Source organism: Delphinapterus leucas, chromosome 1 (genome assembly GCF_059928025.1).
Source record: "Delphinapterus leucas isolate spDelLeu-1000000601 "Yukka" chromosome 1, BTC_Dleu_Yukka2, whole genome shotgun sequence".
Taxonomy (NCBI): domain Eukaryota; kingdom Metazoa; phylum Chordata; class Mammalia; order Artiodactyla; family Monodontidae; genus Delphinapterus; species Delphinapterus leucas.
The window spans coordinates 181,320,649-181,339,496 of NC_143129.1; the positions used below are offsets into that span (position 1 = coordinate 181,320,649).

An 18,848-nucleotide genomic window follows, 5' to 3' on the forward strand; every position below is an offset into this window, starting at 1 on the left:
TCTGGCCAATGAACCACGAGCAGAAGTGACCTGTGTGTCATTTCTGGGCTCAAGCAACTGGTGATGTCCCCCCACAGTGGAGCCTCCACTGGCCTGGGTCCCCAAAAGACGATGTCAAAACAGAGGCCCCATGTGACCCATGACAGACAGGTAGTATGAGCAAGTCAGCAAGAAATAGGCCTTTATGTCAAACCACTGGGATTTGGGGGTTAATTTGTTACCGTGGCATAACCTCGCTTATCCTGACTAATATATGTGCTGTGCTGGATGGGGAAAGGTTTTCTCAGCTTCACAAGCTCCAGGTGGGAGCCACGGACCACAGCCATAGTTCCACGGCTCTAAGCCAGAAACCTCAGAAAAAGCACATGCCTTCCCTGGGCTTAGGCTCCCCAGCTATTCCATTTGTACCTAAAAATCAGGAATTTCATATTGTTCAACCTATGGGAGTATAAAGCCAGGTGCTGCTTACTAATCCAGGAGGGCAGATCTGGGCTCTCGGCCAACCTTGCCTCTGACTCCAACCCTCCTGGCCCTGTTTCCCCATGTGTCCCTGACGGAGTTCTAGATCACCCGTGGCCTCTAGGGCTGGGCTAGAGATGGGAGTGAAGGAGCCACCTGGCCCAGGGACTTCGAGAGAGTCCCTCCATCACTGGACCCCAGTGTCAGGGGCCAAGAATAAGGGGAGAGCTCACTCATTCCCCACTGTCACAGCTTCAGCCTCATCCACAGGGAACAGCCTGAGACCCCAAGCCCCTTGCTGAGATGGATTTTTAACGCTCACCTTGACCTCAGCCTTACTCTGGGGAGCCTCACCCCCACCTGTCTGGTGGGGAGGCCACCTACCCAGAGTTAGAAGCTGCACAAAGAGCCACACTCAGGGCGCTGGATCCACCCTGCCCAGCACAGGTTGTCAGAGGTGTCCTTCCGCAAGTGAGGGGGGCAGGCCGAGGCCAGGGCACCTCTAGGGCTCTGAGGGCATCAGCAGGACAGAGCCGGCACATGTGGGAATCTGGAGCTGCAGGGAGTGCTGAGCTTTATTTACAAACGTGTCACAGAAGCCCCTCTTCCCAACCCCAGGGTCTCCTCTGTCCCCAGGAAGGAGACAGGCCTGAGGCCACCCACCGGCCCAGCCTAGGAAGGTGGGGCCAGAGTCCACCTCCAGCTGAGGCTGGGCAAAGCTCCCCTCTCGTGGGCGCACCTCCCGGAGGAGAGAGGCTGAAACGACGGTAGGGGCACCGTCCACCTCCCAGTGGCCAGTCCTCAGGGCTTCGGCCGGGCGGCACGGGGCTGGGGCACGGAGGGTTCTGACCAGATTAGGGTGGGGGCTGGGACCCGCGTTGGCACGGCCTGGAGAGTGAAGGGAAGGGTGTCAGGGGGGCCTCTTTGGGGGCAGCCTCATCCCCTTCTGGATCTCAGAGTTGGGGTCACCTTCCAGGGTGGGGTGGGGTAGCCAGCAGGCAACAGTGGTGCCTGGAGAGGTGCCGTGGGTCAGGGCCAGGGAACCCCACAGAGAGACATTTCCAGGCTCTGCACTCCTACCCCAATCCTGCCCTCCAGGACTCTGCGGTCCCCAGGCTGCTCCAAGGCATCTGTCTCTCCCAGGGCACCCTGGACCGTACCCGGTGAGAAGGGCTGGTGGCTGACAGCTTCCGACGTTGGGCCTCAGAAGAGACACTGGACCAGAGGTCCAGGCTCTTGGGGGCTGAGCTTTTCTCAGACTTCGGAGGAAGAATGTCCCAGCCCAGCAGGCAGTGCTGTGGAGAGCAAAGGGTTAAGGTGCCTGGCCTGGAGCGGGGCTCCCCACTGACTGGGCACACCCCAGGGAGGGGCTGTACCTCTCCCCTTGGACTGGCAGCATCCTCTAGGACAGGGCTGTGTCCCCCATGAGGGTGAAGGGGCCCCCCAATCACAGTGTCCCCCACGGACTGAGGCTCCCCGAGGGCAGGGGTCTTATCCACCACTGTTACCCCAGGCCTCCCTTTCCTAACCCTGCTGACCCAGGCCCTGGGCCCCGACCACAGATGGGTGGAGGGAAGGCCGTGGACGCTGATGGAGCACGTCCTGTGTACCAAGTTCTGCCCCAAGCCCTCGACAGGTATTGACTCAATGACCTGCCCCTTGTCCACCCCATGAGCCTGAGGATAGTATGTTGTACCCATTTTACAGATGAGCAAACTGACTTTCCTCAGTACCCCTTCTCCTCCCCGCAACCCCAGCACCTCCGGACTCCACTGGGAATGAGTGGGGTCCCCAGTGACCCCTGTCCTACCCAGGAGACACAAAGGACCTAGGTTGAAATCCCAGCTCTTCCATCCCGCTGACCTTGGACAAGTCACCTCCCCTCTGCCTCAGTCTCCTCATCTGTAAAGTGGGATAACAGTAGTACCTGCACTCTCGGTTGCTGTGGCTCCACGAGACAATCGCCCTAAGGACTGTGCATGTGGCCACAAGAGCGCAAGAAATGGGGCCCGTGTGCACTAGGGCAATGCACTGCACGGGCAGACAGTCCTCCTGGAAGCCAGGGGCTGGGTGGGGAGCCCAGCCTCCCTCAGGGAACAAGCACGGTACACATGACATGAGTGGCCCAGCCCTAACTCCAGAGACTTCGGTCCTTCAGCCCAGCCTCGCTATTGGCCTTGGGACAGTCCCTGGCCCTCTGGGCCTCAGGACACGTCCAGAGACCTGAGCCAGACAGGGGACAGCCCCAAGGCCATCCTCACCCGGGGCAGCGCCAGCGTGTCGGAGGCGTCGAAGCTCTTCCGCCGGTGGATGCGGTACCGGTGCGGGGGGTCCAGGACAGACAGCGGGATGCTCACCCTGGTGGGGGTAATAGTGGGGGCATTGCTGCAGGCGCCTCCAGGCCGCTGTGGCCCATCCTGCCCTCCCTCAAAACCACAGGCCCCAGGCTCTGCTCTCGTCCTCAGCTGCGGCTGCCCCTACAGCTCCCCCCGGTGTCCTGCCTACTCTGGCCACTCACCTGACCTGCGCTGGCTCTGCCAGGGTCTCTGGACCCCGCTGGCCCCGTGGTGTCCGGCACAGGCGGCAGGGGGTGCGGGGATCCGAAGGCACCAGAAACAGGCGCCGGTTGACACAGTAACAATATACACCTGTGAGATCCGTGAGAGGCAGAAGTCCCCCTCAGCCAGGGAACCTAGGTCCCTGGACCCCAACCACACAGGCTCGCCCACGTGTACACAGACAGAGCATGCACACGCACACGTGCTCACATGCAACAACACTGAGCACCGCCTTCTACTCGAGCGTGACACACGCGTGCACATGCCAGCAACTTCACACGTGCAAATGTCATCCATGCAAACACAAAGCACGGCTTCATAGTCATATCTGTGGACACACAGGAACGTGCCTACACTTGTAATCACACATACAGGGTGCACACACACGTACATCCATAGGAACACGCCTCACACACATATGTACACACCGTATGCTGCTCGTGCAAACCCACAGCAAAGACTTGGGTGCCCACGTGACAGAGCTGGAACACCGCCCCCCCCCCCCCCGCCCACCCAGACGACCCTGTGTGGAGAGGAGGGGGAGGGAGTGGGGACACATGGGAAAATGAGGCAGCTGGGAGAAAACAGAAGGCGCGGGCGAGGGGCGAGGTGGATAGCACAGGGCAGGCCCTGTTCCCCCTGAGGCCAGGCCTCAGCTCACCCCAGGCTTGCGGCCCCCCTGCCCGGACCCCAGGCCTCCCTCCCTCCATCCCCAGCTGCCTCCCCAGGCCCCCAGGCCTTAGCTGGGCTACGGGGCGGCCGCCGAGCGTTTACACTCACATTCGTGGTCCCCCTCCGCAGCACTACTCTCCTGCAGGCCTAGGAACTGGGATCTGTGAGGGCGAGAGGGTGAGCAGGCCAGGGTGACACAGTCCCTGAGCCCGCCGCCCTGCCCGCCCCGCGCCTGCCGCTGCTCACTCAGGGTCACTGCAAATACACTCCTCCTTGTTGGCTTCCCGGAACTTCTGCAGCTTCGAGAAGAAGGCCTCGGGCTTGCTGGTGACGGGAGAGCTATTGTCCGGAGACCCTGGAGCGGGCAACACACAAAGGAGCTGCTGTGTGGCCAAGACTCAGGGGAAGCTGGGCACTGGCACCCCAGGCCACCTGCTTTGACCTCACCATACCTCGTACAGACCTGGAGGGGACCCTCCACTCATGTGACTGTTGGTTTTGTCTCGTGTCTGTCTACCCTCATGCATATCCAATCGTCCACGCAAAAAATATTTATAGAGCCCCTACTACGGGCCAGACGCTGTTCTACGTGCTGGGGAAAGAACAGCTACCTGGACAAAGCCCCTACCCTCGTGAGGCTTACTTTCTAATGTGGCAACAGACGAGCTAGTCACCAAAGAAACCTGTAATACAACATTGAGGGGTGACACCTGCCAGGAAATAAAAGAGAGTCAGGAGGGACTTCCCTGGTGGTCGAGTGGTTGAGAATCTGCCTTCCAACGCAAGGGACGCGGGTTTGATCCCTGGTCAGGGAACTAAGATCCCACATGCCACGGGGCAACTAAGCCCACGTGCCGCAACTACTGAGCCTGCACGCCACAACTAGAGAGAGAGGAGCCTGTGCACCGCAATGAAGAGCCCGCGTGCCACAACTAAGACCCGACGCAGCCCAAAATAATAAATAAATAAATAAAAGAGAGTCAGAAAACTGACCTTGGTAGGGCAGGGGAGCCAGAGGAAGTTTCCCTGAGGAGGCGACACCTGAGCAGAGACCTGACGAAGGGAGGGAGGGAGCCGTGGGGACATCCCAGGCAGACAGAAGAGCAAATGCAAAGGCCCTGGGGCAGCTGTGGTTGGTATGTTTGAGGAACACCCAGGAGGTAAAAATAGGTTGTAGGGGTGAGGGTGGAGGAGATGAGGCTGGGAAGGCAGCGGTGGGTTTGGGGACAAGGAGTGACGCAATCAGATCAGCCATGTACTTTTATAGGACCCCCCTTCTGGCTGCTGCAAGGTGAGGGGAAGCAGGGGCACCAGTTAGGAGGCTACTGCAGGCATCCTGGTGGAGACAAACAGTAAAATTCTAGAAATATGTGGAAGGCAGGACTACCAGGATGCACAGTGTGTGAAAAGGACAGGAAAATATCAAGGCTGATCTCAAGATTATGGCCATTAGCTCCATAAATGGAGTTGCCACTAACAGAGATAGAACAGGCTGCAGGAGGACCAGGTGGGGTGGAAATCAGGACCTTGACTTTGGACCTGAGATTACTCTAACACACCTAATGAGCTCTGCAGAGAAGAAAGCCAGATATACAAGTCTGGAATTCAGACAAGCAACACGGGTAGAGATAAAGTCAGGGAGAAGAGAGCATGGAGAGCCTCGGCACTGAGGGGGGGCCTCTGGAATTTGGAACAAGGAAGTGGATCCAGCAGAGACTGGACAGAGCAGCCAGGGAAGTGGGGAAGAGCCAGTGGGGGGGGGCCCGGGCCTGGAAGTCAGAAGAAGAAAGAGCTTCGGGGAGGAGGGAGTGGCCGCTGTGTCCACGCTACCCAGGGGCCAAGAAAGCTCTGGACTGAGCACTGAGCCGGGAGCTGGCAATGCAGAGGTCACTGCTGACTCGGCCGAAGACAGCGTCAGAGGGCGTCAGGGGCTGAAGCCCAGTTTAAGAAAAAGTCAGGGAGAGAAACTGGAGACAGCGAGCCGAGATGGCCCTTTTGAGGAGTCTTGTTATAAAGAAAAGCAGAGAACATGGGCAGTAACTAGAAGCAAAGACAAGACATAAAGGGAGTGATGCTTCCTCAGGATGGGGCATCACAGACTGCAGCTTTACCCCTGACCAGATGTGAGACTTTGCTAAGTTTTTCAGTCTCTTGATGCCTCAGCCTTCTCATCTGCCAGTGGGGACAGTAACAACAACCACCTAATCAGATTATTGTGAGAAGTTAAGAAGTGAATGGGAGCGAAGCAGAGGAAAGCTCTTGGCACAGGGCCCGGCACATAATAAGCACTCACTGAAATCAATTGTCATTAATATTCCCTGGCATTCGTATACTGACAGGGCAGAGTGATGGTGGAGGAAGGAGAGGAGAGAATTACAGGGAAAAAACCCTCTGGGAGGGACTTCCCTGGTGGCGCAGTGGTTAAGAATCCGCCTGTCAATGCAGGGGACACGGTTTTGAGCCCTGGTCTGGGAACACCGCGCATGCCGCGGAGCAACTAAGCCATGCACCACAACTACTGAGCCCGCGCGCCGCAACTACTGAAGCCCGCGCGCCTAGAGCCCGCGCTCCGCAACAAGAGAAGCCACCGCAGTGAGAAGTCTGCGCACCGCAACGAAGAGTAGCCCCCGATTGCCGCAACTAGAGAAAGCGCATGTGCAGCAACGAAGACCCAACGCGGCCAAAAATAAATTAATTAATTAATTTAAAAAAAAAAACCTCTGGGAGCCAAGAAGGGATGGGGCCCAAGCACACAAATGCAGGGACAGGACGGGGGCTCGGAAAGGGGGGAGAGAGGTGTGTGCGCGCGCGCGCGCGCGCACACACACACACACACACACACACACACACACACACACACACAGGGCAGGCAGTGGGCAGCCGCCTCTACTTTCCTAGAGACAGGAAGCAAAGCAGTGAGCTGGCAGCCAGGGAAGTCCTTGGGATGGGGCCTGTGTCCCCACCACCGCAGGGTCTCAGCAGCCCCATGGAGCACCTGCCTTGGGGCAGCAACTCAATTTCTCTGTACACCAGTTTCCTCCTTTGTGAAAGTGAGGGTCCGATAGCACCAACCTCCTAGGGCCGCCCACTCACTCACTCAGCCAGCGTTGGCTGAGGGCCTACTACGTTCCAGGCACCGTTCTAGGCTCAGACTCGGGGAGCACAGCAACAAAAAAGATGGCCAGGCCCCTGCTCCAACAGAGCTTATAGTCCACCGGAGAAGTCAGACAAGAAACAAGATGACTTCTGAGAATGAATGAATGATACGAGGAACATACAAACGGCTGATGCAATAGGCAAGGATGCAGGTGTCGTGGCCCTACAACGTTGTGCTCATGGAAGGCCTACCATTTGAGCTGAACACTCAGTGACGAAAAGGAACCAGCAGGTGTGAACCTGGGGAAGTGCGTTCAAAGCAAAGGGCACAGCAAGTGCAAAGGCCCCGAGGTGGCCGTGAGCATGGCAGGTTCAAGGACCAGCAAGCAGGCCGGCGTGAGGAGTCAGAAGGTAGATGGTTAAGAGGCCATGTCACAGGGCCAAGCAGAAGCCAGATCACACCTCAAAACTCTAGATAAGGATTTCAGATTTTACTCTAAGTGCTAAGTACTCTGAGTGACGTGATCTGATTCCCGTGTTTAAACATTAGTTCTGGCTGCTGTGCCGAAAATGGATGATAATGGGGGTGAAAGAGGCCAGAGGGAGCCCAGCCAGGAAGCCACTGAGGTTGCTGGGGGAGAGGGGGGATGGGCAGTAAAACATAAAAAGATGACACGCACACAGAGTTTCACAGAGGCCTGGCACACAAGAAATGCCAAAAAAATACGGCAGCTCTGATTCGTTCATTCATTCAACAAACACTCGGTGAGCACCATCTCTGTGCCTGTCACTGTGCCAAGGGCCAAGACAGGAGACGTGGTACTGAAGGTGCTCACCGAGGGGGGTGAAACAGTCAGAAAAAGAGCAGCAGCGCCCGCTGGGGGCGCAGGCAGGTGCAGAAGCAAGCTGGGGCCTCCACCCGCGTCCCTGGGCACGGGGGCCAGCCACACCTGCAATCCAGTCGTAGCCCAGGCACGGTCTGAGGCGCCAGCTCTTCTCAGGCACTGGAGACTCCTTGTTGGTCACTCTCGGCTGAGGAGGGAGGCAAAGAGGGGCAAGGGCTAGGCCAGCAGGCCTGGCCCAAAGGAGGTCCCACCTTGCAGGGAGGAAAAGGGCTGTGTCTTAACTCATACCCTGACATGGGCCCCAGGGCTCAGCCGAGGGCTTGGGGGCTGGAGGACAAGAGTTTGGCCCCCACCCTGCTCCACGTGTGACTTTGAACAAGTCTGTCTTCTGAACGCCCGTCTTCCCATCTGCATAATGGGGCTGGTCACCTTCTTCCCAAAGTGCTGTCTGAGAAACTAATGGCCACAAGTTATCAAGCACTTAGGCTGAGCTGGACTTGACTCATGGTACCTCCCAGGAGCCTCACCCTGGAAGGGAGGCTGCCCATGAGTGCATCTGTCAGGGGGGAAACTGAGGCTCAAGGAAGTGCCCATCAGTGGATGCTCCACTCGCCCGCATTACCTCGGACAGCTTGCTCCGTTGAGCCAGGAGGGACTTCAGGGCCTGTGCCTCCTGGGTGTCTAGACTCTCCAGCTCTGCTGGAAGCTCTGGGTCGCTCGAGTCTGAGGTGGCCAGCAAGGGAGCCGAGCGGGGCCTCAGTGGGCCCGGGGACTCCTGGTGGAGGCACTTGGCAGGTGGAAGAGAGACCACCCCGGAGCTGGCCCCATCCCTATCACAGGGGTCACCTTGGTGGGCATCCTGTGGGGAGGCTCTCGAGGCCACTGAGGACGTCTCTTGGGATGACGGCATCTCTGAGTTGTAGCTGCTGCTGGAGTCCAGGCTTGACTGGAACAGAGAGGCCAGTTCACCCAGCCATCTACCCAGCTGGCCTGCACTGGGCATGAAGGCCTGGACCTCACCCTTGCTCCAGCCTCTGCATGTGCCAGGCCAGTCCCTTCCCACGCTGGGCCTCACTCAGTTTTCTCATCATCAGTAAAATGGGCATGCTGCACGAGAGGACCCGGAAGCCCTGGATTCTGACCTGAGGGTTAGGCAGCCCCTCCCTCACTCCGGGGACTTGGCCAAGGCACTCACCTCTGAGGCTGCCTTGGCCACGGACTGCCGCACGGCATCCTGTCCGACCCACAGCTGCCTCAGGAGCTCCAGGTTGAGCTGCCGTAGCTGTGCCAGATCTCTGGTCTCCACCATCCCAGGCGTATCCACTGGCTTCCCACGACAGGTGTCACCAACTCCCGGGCCACAGAGTGCCCTCACAGCCAAGTTCTCCTACCTGAAGCCAAGACAGACAGCACGACATAGCGCTGAGGAGGCTGCCCTGCAGAGCCAGAGGCCGGGGTTCAAATCCCCACTTTGATACTCCCTAACTGTGCAGCCTCAGACAAGTTATTTAACCTCTCTGTGCCTCAGTTTCTTCATCTGCCAAACATATGATAACAGCATTGACCTCATAAGACTGTTGTCAGGATTAAAGGAGATAATGTATATTAAATGTTAGTACAGTGCCTGGCACACACAGTACGCACTCAGTAAATGCCTATTATTATTACACTGGCCACAGTGTGTTTCCGAACATGTCAAAAGAGATCAATCCCTCTTTAACGGGCTTCCCTGGTGGCACAGTGGTTGGGAGTCTGCCTGCTAATGCAGGGGACACGGGTTTGAGCCCTGGTCTGGGAGGATCCCACATGCCGCGGAGCAACTAGGCCTGTGAGCCACAACTACTGAGCCTGCGCTCCACAACGAGAGAGGCAACGACAGTGAGAGGCCTGCGCACCGCGATGAAGAGTGGCCCCCGCTTGCCACAACTAGAGAAAGCCCTTGCACAGAAACGAAGACCCAACACAGCAAAACTAAATGAATAAATTAATAACCTCCTACCCCCAACATCTTAAAAAAAAATCCCTCTTTAACAACCTTAACTATGAAATTACTAGATTAATTTGTAGAAGACAACTAGGGCAAGTCCACAGATGTAAAGCATGATAACTTTCAAATTCAACACAAATCAGATTTGTGAAGGGACTTCTCCCTCTCTCCTGCCCTCCCTCCTTCTTCCCTTTTACAAATGAAGAAACCAAAGTTCAGAGAAGTTAAGCTACTAGCCCCAAGTCACACAGCTTGTAGGTGGCAAAGCCAGGATTTGAACCCAAACCGGGCTCCGGGGTACATGGTTATGCCAGCCTTTCCCCAAACAGTGTGGAGGGGGGCCTGGGAAGCTGCCTCCTCCTTCTCCCAGCCTTTGGCGCCCCAGGGATCCAGGCTCAGGGACACACTGATGCCGCTGGAACGGATTTCTGCAGACTAGGGGAAGAGGCTTCCTCTTCCCTCAGAGTCCCAAGCCCAGATGCCTCCAACCAGAAACTGAGTCTCCCCCAGTACACACGATCCCTTTCTAACACTGCGTCCAGACAGACACCCTACTCTCAGAACCCCAGCCCTCCCACCCACACTTCTCACGTGTGGACTGCCCACTCCCAGGCCCCCTCCTCAGGGCCCGGTTGCAGAGGCTAAAGCAGAGAGAAGCCAGGCTACCCTGGAGCCATCCCCACATATACCCATGCAGGGAAGGTGGGCAGCGGAGATGCGAGTACAGACGACTGTGCGGGGGGTGGGGCAGACAAGCGGGGTAAAAAGCCTCATCCGCAGGAGAGGGACTCCCGGCCCCCGTCCTTATCTGACTCTGGGCCAGACCTATAGTTCGAGGATCTCCGTTTTCGCACGGTGTTAAAGAGAACACCTCCGGCTCCGGCGGCGCTCTGGAAAGTTAAAGCCGCACCAAGGTAACGGGAAGGCGACGTTCAAAAGAGAAACTGGGGCAGCAAGAGTACCAGCTGCGGTGCCGCGCAACAAAAGGGCGGGACCCCCGGGTAAGGGAGACTCAGCCTCCCTCTTCTTTCCCTTCGCGGGCCCCGGACCCTCCGTGGGGGCGTACGTGAGGCAACCCGTCGTGCCCCTCCTCTCCATACCCGGCCCCACCACTGCCTCACTCACCTCCAGGAAGCCCCAGAGCCGCGCACCCCAACGCCGCCTGCGCCGCCGGTAGTTCCGCACAGGCCACCCTACGGTTCGGCGGCAGGGGGCGGGGCCTTATTCGGGAGCCCTGATTGGTCAGATGTGGGGCGGAGCCGGGACGCTCTTGCGAGCTTTACTTCGCCTTCAGAAGCTGCCTTTTCAACACTGAGGCGGGGATAACGACGGTGCTCAACATCTGATTGGTCAACTTCCCAGGTCTAGCGGTCGATAGTCGGAATAGGGCGGGACCCCAGAAGACGGGCTCCGATTGGTCAGGACAAGGCCGGGGTATTTCGCGTTTGGTGACGGCAGTGTCAGAGTCTGGACCTGATGCTTCCGCAGAGCCAAAGGATGCAGCTGTGGGTAGGCGGCGGCCAGTGACCCACGCTTTCATACTTTCTTTCGAGTACTTAGGCCTATTTTGTGCCAAGAGGCACTATACTAAGCGTTGGGAGGCAGGAAAGAATTAAGAAGGGTCCTTTCCTGGAGGAGGGGGAGAGGCAGCGGGTAAGATATGAACACATGTAGCTGTGATCCAGTCTGTAAAATATGGGCAAGTTTATATGGAGTGCCTACTTTGCGCCATCTATTTTCCATATGCCAATGCATGCCAGCCTCATAAGTGTGCTTTAAGATGAATATTATTGTCCCGTTTTACAGACAAAGCAAAAAACGAGGTCATGAGAGTTGAAGTGACTTGACCAGAACCTTTTAGAGGCAGTCAGTATAATTCCCAAATTAACAGACGAAAGGAAAGAAAGAAAAGCCGTCTCAATAGGTACAGAAAAATCCACCAAGCGCTGTCCCTTTTTCTTAGTAGCTGCAATTGGAGTGCCACAGTCTTTTAAAGAGATGTTCCAGCATTTGACAAAATCCAACACTCATTTCTGATTTAAAAAAAAAAAATCTTCCAGCTTCATACAACTTAATAGCAAAAAAGACCCCAAACAATCCAACTTAAAAATGGGCAGAGGATCTGAATAGACATTTTCCCAAAGAAGACAGATGGCCAATAGGTACATGAAAAGATGCTCAATATCAATAATTATCAGGGAAATGCAAGTCAAAACCACAATGAGTTATCACCTCATGTGTTAGAATGACTATTACTAAAAAGGCAAGAAATAACAAGTGTTGGAAGGATGTGGAGAAAAGGGAACATTTGTGCACTGTTGATGGGAATGTAAATCGGTGCAACCACTATGGAAAAGAGTATGGAGCTTTGAGATTTCCTCAGAATTTAAAAATAGAACTACCTTATTATCCAGCAATTCCACTTTTGGGTATTTATCTGAAGAAAGCAAAAACACTGATTTGAAAAGCTAGATGCGCCCCCATGTTCATTGCAGCATTATTTATAATAGCCAAGATATGGAAACAACCGAAGTGTCCAGCAATGGATGAATGGATACAGAAAGTGTGGTATATATATATAATGGACTATGATTCAGCCGTAAAAAAGGGGAGATCTGGGCTTCCCTGGTGGCGCAGTGGTTGAGAGTCCGCCTGCCGATGCAGGGGACACGGGTTCGTGCCCCGGTCCGGGAAGATCCCACGTGCCGCGAAGCGGCTGGGCCCGTGAGCCATGGCCGCTGAGCCTGCGCATCCGGAGCCTGTGCTCTGCAACGGGAGAGGCCACAACAGTGAGAGGCCCGCGTACCGAAAAAAAAAAAAAGGGGGGGGGGAGATCTTGCCATTTTCAATAACACGGATGGAACTTGCAGGCATTATGCTAAGTGAAATAAGTCAGATAGAGAAAGACAGATACTATATTTCTCTCTTATATGTGGAATCTAAAAAAACAAAAACAAAAAGCAAGCTCATAGATACAGAAAACAGATTGGTGGCTGCAAGAGGCAGGGAGTAGGAGAAATGGGTGAAGTGGGTTTTTTTTAGTTTAACTAAATTAATAAAAATCTTTAAAAATAAAAATCTTGGGGTTTCCCTGGTGGCGCAGTGGTTAAGAGTCCACCAGCCAATGCAGGGGACACAGGTTCGAGCCCTGGTCCGGCAGGATCCCACATGCCTCGGAGCAACTGAGTCCATGTGCCACAACTACTGAGCCTGCGCTCTAGAGCCCATGAGCCACAACTACTGAGCCCATGTGCCACAACTACAGAAGCCCACGCACCTAGAGCCTGTGCTCTGCAACAAGAGAAGTCACCGCAATGAGAAGCCCGCGCACCGCAACGAAGAGTGGCCCCCGCTCACCACAACTAGAGAAAGCCTGCACACAGCAACGAAGACCCAACACAGCCAAAAATAAATAAATTTATAAAAAATAAAAATTAAAAAAAATCTTCCAGCAAACTAGGACTGGAAGGGAACTTTCTCATCTTGATAAAAGGCATCTATGAAACACCTACATTTAACAGCATATTTCATAATAAAAGACTAGATACTTTCTCCCTACAATTAGGAAAAGATAAGGATGTCTGCTATCACCTGTTCAATTCAATATTACACTAGAGTTCTAGCCAGTGTAATAAGAAAAATCAAAGACATCTGGAACGGAGAGGAAGAAGTAAAGCTCTCTTTATTCACAGACAGCATGATAACAGAAAATCTCATGGACTCTACAAAAAAGCTACTAGAATTGTTAATGGGTTTTGCAGTTGCAAGATACAAGATCAATATACAAAAATCAGTCATATTTCTATATATTAGCAATAAACAATCAGAAACTGAAATTTTTTAAAAAACATTTAAAATACATCAAGAAATATAAAAATTAAATACTTAAGGATAAATCTGACCCAAAAAATACAAGACCTGTACATTAAAGTTATAAAAAACAGTGTTGAGAGAAATTAAAGGAGATTAAATAATTGGAGAGATATACTGTGTTCATGGCTTGAAAAACTCAAATATTTAAGATATCAATTCTCCCCAAATTGACCTATAGACTCAATACAGTCCCAAATAAAATCCCAGTATGTTTCTTTGTATAAACTGACAATTTCTAAAATTCATATGGAAATGCAAAGGACTTAGAGAGCCAAAACAATTTTGAAAGCAAAGAACAAATTCAGATGACCTACATTACCTTCTTTAAGATTTATTATAAAAAAAAAAAGATTTATTATAAAGCTACAGTAATCAAGAGAGTGTAGTATTGGCATCAAGGTAGACAAATAAATGAATGGAATAGAATAGAAAGTCCAGAAATTGTCTCACACATACATGATCAATTAATTTTTGACAAAGGTGCAGAGGCAACTCAGTGGAGAAAGGACAGCTTTTTCAGCAAATGGTACAAGAACAATTGGATGTTCATATGCTAAAGACACACACACCACAAAACAAAACACAATTTTTAAAACCCTCTATCTGTACCATATCTGTACCATATGTAAAAATTAACTCAAAATGTATCATATACCCAATTGTAAAACCTAAAACTATAAAACTCGTAGAAGAAAACCGAGAATAAAATCATTGTGACCTTGCATTAAGCAGAAATTTCTTAGATACGACACCAAAAGTACGATCTCTAAAAGAAGAATGGATAAATTGGACTTTGTCAAAATTAATAACTTCTGCTCTTTAAAAGACATTGTTAAGAGAGTGGAAATACAAGCCACAAGATTGGAGAAAATAATTGCAGATAACATGTCTAATAAAGAATTTGTATCCAGATTATATAAATAACTCTCCCAACTCATAAGAAAACAACCCAATTATTTTTATTGAAGTATAGTTTATTTATAATATTGTGTTATTTTCAGGTGTATAGCAGAGTGATTTAGTTAAATATACATATTTTTCATATTATTTTCCATTATAGGTTATTACAAGATATTGACTATAGTTCCCTATACAGTAAATCCTTGTTGTTTATCTATTTTATATATAGTAGTGTATATCTGTTAATCCCATACTCCTAATTTATCCCTCCCCCCGAACCATAAGTTTGTTTTCTATGTCTCTGAGTCTGTTTCTGTTTTGTAAACCAGTCCATTTGTATTATTTTTTAGATTCCACATATAATGTTTGTCTTTCTCTGTCTGCCTTACTTCACTTAGTATGATATTCTCTAGATCCATCCATGTTGCTGCAAATGGCAATATTTCATTCTTTTTATGGCTGAGTAATATTCCATTGTGTATATATATATATATATATATATATATATATATATATATCACATATTCTCTATCCATTCATCTGGTTTTTTGTTTGTTTGTTTTAAGGTTAAAAAAACCAAAACTTTTATTTAGAAAGGCTGAAATGATTGTATGCTAATTTGCACAGCTAGGTTGTATAAGAAAGTTCCTTTTTTTTTTTTCGGCTGCGCCTCACGGCTTGTGGGATCCTAGTTCCCTGACCAGGGATTGAACCCAGGCCTCAGCTGTGAAAGCACAGAGTCCTAACCACTGGACCACCAGGGAATTCCCAAGAATATTCCATTTTTGATGTCTTCCAAGAATTGGATTCCATTATGTGTGCTTTGTTCTTTCTTCAGACCTCTTAACTTCAGACTGGAGTTGAGCAGAAATATGGCTTACTCCTTTCCCCTCAAATCATTCTCAGGCTCCAGACAAGGGGCTGGACCTTTGGGTGAACAAGCAGGTAAGTGGCAATGGTACCTTTTAACTCGGGAGGCTTTCCAGGAGTGATACAGGAACAAGGAACAAGCTGCTCCAGAATGAGAACATCATGTAATTAGCAAAGTATCTAAAATAGCCAAAACTATTCTCACTATGAATAGCCAAGAAAATGCTATCCACAGACATTTGCTGTATCTTAGACAGTTCCTTATGGAACAAGTTCTCATCCTGTCTCCCAGTTAGCTCCAGTGGGTTCACCATTACAGGCTCTGGGGCTAGAACAGGGGTAAGACAGGATGCTTGCTTTCCTCATTGGCATCCATTCATCTGTTGGTGGATACTTAGGTTGCTTCCATGTCTTGGCTAACAAACAACCCAATTTTTTAAATGATTAAAAGAATTGAACACCAAAGAAGAGATACATACAGATGGTGAATAAGCACAAAAAAGATGCTCCACATCACAGAACTCTCCTACTGAGGCTGGTCAGAGACTCAGCTCAGCATCCTTACCCACCATTAATACACCTAGCACCAGCTTTTATCCCAATCTGTCTTTCTAAAGCCTTCTCTTGCTCTAGGCTCCATTTGCTAGGCAAATGTAAAATAAAACCAGAATGAGACACCACCGCATAACTATTTCTATGTCTAAAATGATGGCATGTAAAATCAAAGACTCATTATACCAGTGTTGGCGAGGACAGGGAAAAACTGGAACCCATGTGCTCTGCTGGTGGGAAGGTAAAATGGTACAATCACTTCAGAAAACAGTTTGACAGTATCTTAAAAAGTTAAATATAAATTTACCATATGACCCAGAAATTCCAATGCTAGGTATCTACCCAAGAGAAATGAAAACATGTCCACGCAAAGACTTGTACAAGAATGTTCCTGGCAGCATTATTCTTTATAGCCACAAAAAAGGGAAAATAATCCAAATGTCCATCAACCCATAAATGGACAAACTAAATGTGGTATCCATACAATAGAAAATGGCAATAAAAAGAAATGAAGTACTGACACATGCTATAACATGGACGAACCTCATCAACGTTATGTTAAGTGAAAGAAGCCATACAAAAAAGACCACATATTGATGACTCCAATTATATGAAATGTCCAGAAAAGGCAAATCTATGGAGACAGAAAATAAGATTAGTGGTTCCATGTGTCTGGGTGGGAACAGAGATTTACTGCAAAACTACTCTTAAAATAGTCTATTTGTTTAAAAAGTTGAGAGGAGATAAAATGTAATTCTAAAATATACTCTATCCAAAAGAAGAAAGGAAAGGGAAAAAATAAAGGAACAAAGAGCCGATGGAACAAAGAGAGAACACAGAGAAAATTGCTAGACTGAAAGTCAACCACACCAATAATTACATTAAATGTAAATGGATGAAACACTCCAAGTAAAAGAGAGTATTCAATTGGATACGTGAACAAGACCTTCTATATGCTGTTCATTAAATATATATATATTTTTTTCGCTTAAATATATATATTTAAGGGATTTGTTTCAGTCTTTTAAAATAACATACAAAGATGAAAAGAATTTTTTTAAGTAATTGGTTCACAGAAAGGGAAATGACTCTTAAATCTAATTTCTCATAAGACAAGTGCATTAAAACTACACTGAGAGGGCCTCCCTGGTGGCGCAGTGGTTGAGAGTCCGCCTAACGATGCAGGGGACACGGGTTCGTGCCCCGGTCCGGGAAGATCCCACATGCCGCGGAGCGGCTGGGCCCGTGAGCCATGGCCGCTGAGCCTGCGCATCCGGAGCCTGTGCTCTGCAATGGGAGAGGCCGCGGCAGTGAGAGGCCCGCATACCGCAAAAAAAACCAAAAAACAAAAAACATGGGCAGTTATTGTATGTTAACTATATCTCAATAAAGCTATTAAAAGGTATGAAGCAAGTAAGCAAACAATAAAGAACTTGGCCTAGCTGGGCGCAGTATGTTTGCCCTCACTGGAAATGGACCACTTCCACTCTTATGCCATGATGCCGCCTCAGGGATGAAGGTTAATCCTCCTGGTGGTCAGAGCTGTGAGCTGTACACTTGGTCATCCATTCATGAGGAGGGATGAACAGTCTAAGGAAGAGATGATACACAATCTCCTGGGTGGTGGCAAATGGTGTGACTGGAGGTCAGAGCTCAGGAGAAAGAGATCAGAACACTAGCGTCAAGAACTGGGGAAAGGGGGAAGATGAACCAATGATGTCCGCTACATGGGGGTGCACGGGATCACATCTCGGTGTCTCATGTTTCAAATCCACCGGAGGACGTCTGCTGCCTGGGAGACGGCCCACGACCAGCTGGAACGGACGATGCAGCTGGTAAATGTCAGCCCCCCTCTCTGCTCAGCCACCCCAGTGCAGGTGCGATGGGTCCAGGGACAGAGCAGCCAAGATGACGGGGTGAAGTAGCCTGGGCTCCTTTCCTAAAGGCTCGGTCCTGCTGCTGCTGGACCCCTAGTCTGCAGGACCAAAGCTGAGCCCTTGATACGACATCTCCAAGAGACCAGCCAGCCATTGATCTGGTGGCAGATCAATTACATCAGGTCCCCTTTGACCCTAAAGGGAGCGGTTTGTACTTATTGAAATTGATGCTACTCCATGTAAGGGTTCGCCTGACCTGCCTTCAGGGCTATTGCCCGCACCACCACCTGAGGGCTTAAGGCTGCCTGATGTAGTGACGTGGTATGCCACACCACATTGTCTCACACCAAGGGACCCATTTATTGGCAGAACAGGTGGGACAATGGGCATCTGACTAAAGGATCCACTGATCTTACCAGGGACCCCAACACCCGAGTGGCATGGCCTGCTAAAAACATAGCTCAGGGACCATACGCTACAGCTGTGTTCTCCAGGAAGTTGACATATGCAGCTGTGTCCCCTGAGGCTAGATTACATGGGGACGGGAAGCAGAGGGTGGACCCTCTCCCTACTGCTCTCAGTGAAGCACTTGTGGAACTTGCGTTTCCTATCCCTGCAAACATTGGCTCTGCCCCGTTGGAAGTCCCAGTGCCCGGGGCTGGGAAACTTCTGCCAGGGGACACGATAGGGTCCCACAGTCCCAATGAACTTGAAGACGTGACCATCACCTGGTCTTCGGGCCTCTCTCCTGGTGGACCAGCAGGCAAAGAGAATTACTGTACTGCTGGAGTAATACATTCCCATCCCCATGAGTCGTCAGGACAGCGTGTACAAAATGAGGCAGGGGTTTTTCCAGAACCTCCTCTGGTGTCTCTCGGTGTCTCCACACCCACTGAAAATAGTAATTGGCAATTGTGGCGATCACAGCCCACCCAGGGCAAACCGCCAAGGGCTCAGATCCCTCGGGGATGAAGATCTGGATGACCGCACCAGGAAATAATCAGACTGGCTGCAGCTTTGGCCATGGAATGGGGGTGGACGAGGGACCGACCGTATCACCTCGAAGGGGACTCGGTTCAATGGGACTTAGACCTCCCCTCTCGGGGAAGAAGGGCGGGGAGGCAAAGGCAGATCTGAGTGATCGGACGGGTGAACGCTT

At 51.1% G+C, this 18,848-nt stretch overlaps 1 protein-coding gene and 1 non-coding gene across 4 annotated transcripts; both read right to left on the minus strand.

Annotated features, from left to right (window-relative positions):
• Positions 1-1,154: 1,154 nt before the first annotated feature.
• Positions 1,155-10,837, minus strand: MIIP (migration and invasion inhibitory protein). Of its 3 annotated transcripts, none has more exons than XM_022598589.2 (10): positions 10,743-10,837; positions 8,826-9,021; positions 8,253-8,576; positions 7,736-7,817; positions 3,936-4,044; positions 3,798-3,850; positions 2,978-3,107; positions 2,721-2,817; positions 1,620-1,754; positions 1,155-1,347 (listed from the first exon to the last, which is right to left on the minus strand). In XM_022598589.2, the coding sequence occupies exons 2-10, from the start codon at positions 8,937-8,939 to the stop codon at positions 1,261-1,263; spliced, it is 1,131 nt and encodes a 376-aa protein (XP_022454297.1). In that variant the 5' UTR covers positions 8,940-9,021; positions 10,743-10,837; the 3' UTR covers positions 1,155-1,260. The 3 variants fall into 3 exon arrangements, with proteins under 3 accessions (XP_022454297.1, XP_022454296.1, XP_089757235.1); XM_022598588.2 differs by having other exon boundaries at positions 1,198-1,347; positions 1,540-1,754; XM_089901109.1 differs by lacking the exon at positions 10,743-10,837 and adding an exon at positions 10,443-10,684 and having other exon boundaries at positions 1,198-1,347; positions 1,540-1,754.
• A 4,667-nt stretch (positions 10,838-15,504) lies between these two features.
• Positions 15,505-15,631, minus strand: LOC115803896 (small nucleolar RNA SNORD22). Its single transcript, XR_004024696.1, has one exon. It is a non-coding gene; the product is annotated as a small nucleolar RNA SNORD22 (small nucleolar RNA).
• Between the last annotated feature and the right edge of the window lie 3,217 nt (positions 15,632-18,848).